The sequence below is a fragment of the Anopheles nili genome, chromosome 2, assembly GCF_943737925.1.
Source record: "Anopheles nili chromosome 2, idAnoNiliSN_F5_01, whole genome shotgun sequence".
Classification (NCBI taxonomy): Eukaryota; Metazoa; Arthropoda; class Insecta; order Diptera; family Culicidae; genus Anopheles; species Anopheles nili.
In genome coordinates, this window is record NC_071291.1 from 12413648 (window position 1) to 12420213 (window position 6566).

The 6566-nt window shown below is 54.4% G+C and overlaps 1 protein-coding gene across 1 annotated transcript in view; it reads left to right on the forward strand.

Annotated features, from left to right (window-relative positions):
- LOC128727196 (trithorax group protein osa) overlaps positions 1-4357 on the forward strand; it is a 96519-nt gene extending 92162 nt beyond the window's left edge. Inside the window, exon 17 of the mRNA XM_053821115.1 lies at positions 26-4357. Within this exon, the coding sequence (XP_053677090.1) occupies positions 26-4240 (4215 nt within the window). The 3' untranslated portion in view covers positions 4241-4357. The remainder of the gene's footprint in view (positions 1-25) is intronic.
- The last annotated feature ends 2209 nt before the right edge of the window (positions 4358-6566 follow it).

A 6566-nucleotide genomic window follows, 5' to 3' on the forward strand; every position in this document is an offset into this window, starting at 1 on the left:
GGTTTACTTTCGCCTTCTCAAAAAGGGACAACAGCAACCGTGGAACCAGATGCCTCCGACATCGCAAAACTCACCTCTCCGTCCGCCGTTACGCGGTGGTAAACCGTATCCACCGATGGCAGCAGCGGGTCCGGGAGTTCCGACACCGCCCGGTGGTATGCCTGGCATGCCACCGACCAGCATCAGTGCGCCTCCGCAACCCCCAGGTGTGCCGGGTGGACAACCAGGATCGGTGGCAGCTTCCGGTCCGGTAGTTCCTGTGAGCGGTGGACCAGCGGTTGTTCCTTCCCCGACGGGTGTAGTACCGGGTAGTGGCGTTCCGTCGTCGGTCGGCAGCGTCGGTGGTGTTGTTCCTGGATCTGCACCAACGGCAAGCGCATCTCCGGCGATTGGAGTGAAAGCTCAACCCACCACGCAAGGTGGCGTCCAAGCACAACCGGCTGGAGCGAATTTTCAACCACCGGGTGGTGGTGGCGTGCAGGCAAAGCGTGACATTGTGTTCCCAACCGATAGCGTGGAGGCGACAATGCCGGTTTTGTACCGCCGAAAGCGCATCACCAAGCTGGACATCGGTCAGACCGACGCGTGGCGAATATTCATGGCCCTGCGATCCGGCCTGCTGGTGGAGAGTACGTGGGCGTTAGACGTGCTGAACATTCTGCTCTTTGACGATTCCTCGGTGGCCTTCTTTGGGCTGGCGCACATGCCCGGTCTGCTGAATCTTCTGCTGGACCACTTCCAGAAGAGCTTGTGCGATATGTTCGAAAGCGGCAAGAAGGAGGGCACGACAAACCGGTTCAGTGTCGAGGGAGCTAGCCGACCAGCGGCGCTGTTAGACCGACCACGGGAAGACGGAGACGAAGAGGACGCGCGAGGGGAGAACGAGCGAGAACGATCCGCCAGCGCCATGGTGGATGCGTCGATCGAGGTGATGACTACCACCGAAACGACGATCAAGCTCGAACCGATGATGACGACGTCAACGATGACGGCAACGACAACGATGACCACTACGACCACCGTGATAAAGCAGGAGAAGCTTGAGAACGGTCTGCCGGAAAACGTTTCCCATCACAATGGCACGTTGGAGAATGGCGATGGAAAAGCGCTTACCCGGTGGCCCGGCACGCAGCTGGAACGGAAACGCAGCTCCCAGTGTTACGCGCGGCGTGTCACGAAACGGCGCGAACTGGGTGAGGAACTGGATCTTGATCTTGGCTCGGTGAAGAACCCTCCGAATCCGGACGAGCGAACGCTGATCCTGACGGCGACGACAAACTACACGATGGCGTCCCGAAAGGGCCGCCCGGTGAAGATTCACCCGGCGGAGGATGACGTGTTTGTGCTGGATCACCGACGGGACTGGGACCGTGCTTCCGATTATCAGTACCAGCGTGACACGGAAGTCGGTGGTGATCCGTGGACGGCGGGTCACACGGATCCGGATCCGCATGACTACATCATGGACACGTTCCGGGCCGAGTTCGTTAACATTCCATTTGCAAAGTACATCAAGACTAGCGCGAAGTACGCCGAGGCTGCTGCCGCTGCCCAGGCCGCGTCGGACGGGAAACAGTTGGCAACCAACAACAACAACTACAGCAGCACCAACAACAATAACAACAACAACAACAACAATAGTGTGAAGTGTACGAGCAAGAACGAGGAGGAAGGCAACGATGCAGCAGAAACGATAGCGGAGAAAACGACGACAACGAAGGCGACGAAGAATAATGCGTCCGAGGAAAATGCGCCACCGGTGGCAATGGATGTGGACGAAACCGAACACCTTTCGCCGCCAAAGCGAAGGAAAGAGGACGCATCGCTGACGACACCGCCAACGTTACGCACCCGCAAGGATCACCACATCGCGCGGCTGATGAACGGCGAGAGTGAGGAGGAAGAAGCGAAAGAAAAGCCAGACGGCGGTGATAAGATAGTTAAGAATTGTATAGTGAAGAAGGAAAAATCGGCATCGAGCGACAAATCATCGGGCAGTGAAACGGAAGACGGTGGTGGTAAAGCGGCCACAGCGACGCGAACCGCAACACCGATCGATGCGGATTGCCGTGAAATCGATATGGAGCTGGAAAAGAGCTCGAGTCTCTCGAACGGACCTCAGGACGCGACGAAAGCCGACAACAACGGCAAGCCGCCGACTGTTGGCACCGATGTTGCGGCGTGTGAGGGCAACAATCACCACCACCTGCAGCAAGAGTTACGGCCGGAAAGCGAAGGCGTCAAGTCACCCGCTGCCGGGGTGATGGTGGAAAAAGACAAGAACGCGGGTGGTGACGTGGAGAAGATGGAGGTGGACGACGGTGAAGAGCAGGAGCAGTTGGCTGCCGAGAGGACATCCGAGTTGGCGAAGGCTTTCGATGTTGCTGAATCGGTCCGGGATCCTGCGCGGGTGCTTAAGCGCCGGCGAATGAGCGACTACGAGGACGAGTGTTACACGAGGGACGAGGCAAGCCTGTACCTGGTGACGGAGGGGCAGGACGCGTTGGCCCGCCGCTGCGTAGCCATCTCGAACATCCTGCGCAATCTCACCTTCCTGCCGAACAACGAGACGGAATTCTCAAAATCCTCCCGCTTCCTGGCGATCCTCGGCAAGCTGCTGCTGCTGAACCACGAACACCCGATGCGAACGAAAAAGACGCGCAACTACGATCGCGAGGAGGACGCAGACTTTTCCGACTCGTGCAGTAGCCTGCAGGGTGAGCACGAGTGGTGGTGGGACTTCCTGGTGCAGATCCGCGAAAACATGCTGGTGGCGACGGCCAACATTTCCGGCCAGCTGGATCTATCGCGCTTCGATGAGCCTATCTCGCGGCCAATCCTTGACGGGCTGCTACACTGGGCCGTCTGTCCGTCGGCACATGGTCAGGATCCGTTCCCGACGCTTGGACCGAATGCGGCCCTGTCTCCGCAACGTCTCGCGCTCGAGGCCCTTTGCAAGCTGTGCGTAACCGACGCCAATGTGGATCTGGTTATAGCGACACCACCGTTCTCGCGTCTCGAGAAGCTGTGCACCGTGTTGACGCGTCATCTGTGCAAGAACGAAGATCAGGTGTTACGGGAGTTCTCGGTGAACCTGCTGCACTATCTGGCGGCCGCCGATAGCTCGATGGCACGGACAGTCGCGATGCAGTCCCCGTGTGTGTCTTATCTGGTGGCGTTCATCGAGCAGGCGGAACAATCGGCACTCGGTGTAGCCAACCAGCACGGTATCAACTTCCTGCGTGACAATCCCGACTCCATGGGCACCAGCTTGGACATGTTGAGGCGAGCCGCTGGTACGCTGCTACACCTAGCCAAACACCCGGACAACCGGCCGTTGTTCATGCAGCAAGAGCAACGTCTGCTGGGTTTGGTCATGAGCCACATACTGGACCAGCAGGTGGCGCTCATAATATCGCGCGTGCTTTACCAGTGCTCTCGGGGGACGGGTCCGCTGACGACGATGGAAATCGAGCTGGGCGGTAAGACGAGCCTTGGTACTTCTTCTAGCTCTTCTACTGCTGCTGCTGCATCGTCGACGTCCTCTTCCGCGGCAATGGTGGAATCGAAAGGAGCATCAACTTCCGGTGACGCGAAGACAACAGCAACACCATCGCCATGTTTGACGCCATCAAACGGCGGTGGTCCATCATCACCTAGTGCGCCAAGTAGCGGTAGTGGAGCTTCAACACCAAACGCAGGTACGTCACAGGTGACGGCGACGAATGGACTAGCTGGAACGGACGAATTTGCCACTCCATCAACACCTTCGTCCTCGTCGACGTCATCGGTTGCTGTCACCGAAAATGTGCACCCCAATCGATCGACTGGTGAGAATGCTTCATCACCATCGTCGGCGACGGAGGAAACCGGTGCTGGATCGACAAACTCCACCGAAATGGGTGCGGCTTCGATGACTCCGAGCACTACACCCTCGTCACCGGTTGCATCACCCGTCACGGGAGACGGATCGGTGTGCACCACCGGGGCGGCGGCTGCTTCTGCGACCAGCAACAGCAGCAACAGTAGCAGCAGCACCAATAACAACAGCAGCAGTAGTAGCACCAATAGCAACAACAGCAGTAGCAACAGTAACAACATTAGCAACAACAGCACGAGTACTGTGCCGACGAGTCCTTCGGCGGTCCCTCAACCGGCGGTGACCGCAACCTCGCCCGCTGCTGTTGCTTCCGCGCCGCCGCAACAATCTTCGCAACACCCGATAACGGCTTCGTCGTAGTGGAAGCAGAACAGCCGCCTGACGCCAGCAGCACTATCATATTCAGGGTCATTATCGGCACCGCTGGCGACTCATCTCGATCGCAAAGTGGTGTGATGGGTAGCAGCTAGCGGGGGAGAAGGGAGAGAGATGGAAGTCTTCTCCGAATGTAACACCCTCGCCACGCGAGCAAAACATGTATATGGTAGTTTATATATGCATAGTTATTTATAGTTATATATAGGAATATATATTTAGCAAAATGAAGAACAACAACAACAACGCGATCGAAGGATTATCGTCAAGCGCAACCGGGTAGCATTATGCAGCGTTTGGAGGAAGGATACATAGGCGCTAGGGCGTAGAACGAAAAAGCAGAAACAGTCATACTAGTTCGATAGACTTGGTTGGTTAGCGAAGCCGGTGATCAGGAAACGCGCAGAACGCAACTAGAAAATACGGTGGTGATCGGCAGCAGACCATTGTTTCACCGTGGGTGAGATTAGTGTGGTTGCTACTAGTGGGGCGGTGGCGGTATGACGATGAAAAAAGGTGGTTGTTGAAGGAAAAGCCGCGCCCCCAGCACTAATCAACCGACAACAAATTAGGAATTTAAATGCGCCACGTACGCACGTTCCACACGGCACACAGACACATACACACACATCCATCCATGCATCCGATGCTCAGAGTACGTGTACGGAGAGCAACACATTATTCGAGCGAGTAGACCCAGCATTGTATTAAAGAACCATGTATAAAGTAGAACTGTTTTAAAACATACTTCAACGAGTAATGCTGCAACAGCACGCGTGTATGGATGTGCGTATGTGTCCGTGTGTGGGTGCGTATGTGTCCGTGTGTGTGTGTGTGTGTGTAAAGGACGAAGATAGAGGCAAGCGGCGCTTTCTGCTGTTTTTTTGCGTGTATAAAGCTGGAGTGGAGAAGAGAGGAGGTCCCTGCTCAATGAACGCGGAGGAGCCTGCCTGTGGATAGGGATACGGAAGATTCGCATGCACATGACAAACGCGTATATGAAGCAGCAGTCTAGTAGCTTAGTAAGGCAGCAGCGAAAGAGGTGTAGGATTCAGGAAAAGTTAGCTCGTTTTGTGAGTGTATTTTGTAGCTCTTTGGCTCGTTGCTCGTTTGGATTTAGTTTTTTTTCTTTTTTGGCAAAAAGAGAAGTTGCGATGCGATGCCCAAGCCAGCCGTCGGAATTTATCACACGAAACCGCCGCCGGACAAGCAGCTAGCGAAAGGGGAACACACGGAAGAAACAAAAGTGCGCGAAAGACAGCCTATAGCAGCCAGGTAGATTAGGGCAACGTTGATTAACACGCTTGTTAAAAGTATTACAACAAACATATACGACACGAACGTACATACCACATACAAATGCAGGGTCTTTAGTCTTTAGCCAAGGTGCGCATTCGTTCGTCCTCGTACACGAGCGCGTGCGCGGGAGACACATTATCGCACGTTCTCTCCCCTTTGTCGTCTGTCCCTGCCCGGCCGGGGTGCAGATGTAGCGAAAATATTAAGATATATGTACTCACTCATCAACAACAGCAGCATCAGCAGTAGCAGCAGCAACAACAACAACAGCAGCAGCAGCAACAAGAACAACAATTCAATCCTTAACGCCACGCGCTACATATTAATATATTATTGACACACACACACGCTACATGTAAACTAGGGAAATGCAATTAGGATAGCGTCGGTGCCGGGTGCGCGATGGTTGCCCTGTAATGGCACCTGTAAGCGAGTTGTACATAGAGATAGACAGAAAGACGCGCAACGTCCTATACGAAACGAGCGGTAGCAGCAAACAGAACAGGAGGACAAGGACGCGTCTCTTCACCGTTTTTGTGTAGTGCTGGTGGTTAGCAAACCTAGGAAGGATAATCGAAATGTGTTACACTAGTGTAGTCGAAACAGTTTAATTGGGTGGGAAATTTGGAACATCGTGCCACTGTGGTGAGCACAGAATAGAGATGCATGTGTGTATGTGTGCGTGAGTGTGTGTGTGTGGGTGGGTGAGTGTGAGTGTATAATAAACGCGTAACGATAACAGTTAAGGTGGGTGGGCGATTGTGTAACGATAAGGAACTAAACGGGACTAAACAATCTGTGTCTATCCTTATAGGAGACACGATGCACAGAATCACGATGCTGGTGTTCCCGAGCTTAGACTGCCTGCGTGGAAAAGCCAGAAGGAGGTGAAAGTAGAGAAAGAGATAAAGAGAGAGAGAGATAGGGGAATTTACATTGTAGTAGCAACATTCCACGCGTGGCTGCTGATATGAGGACTGATCGGACGATTGCTGCATCCATCGCTCCTTGT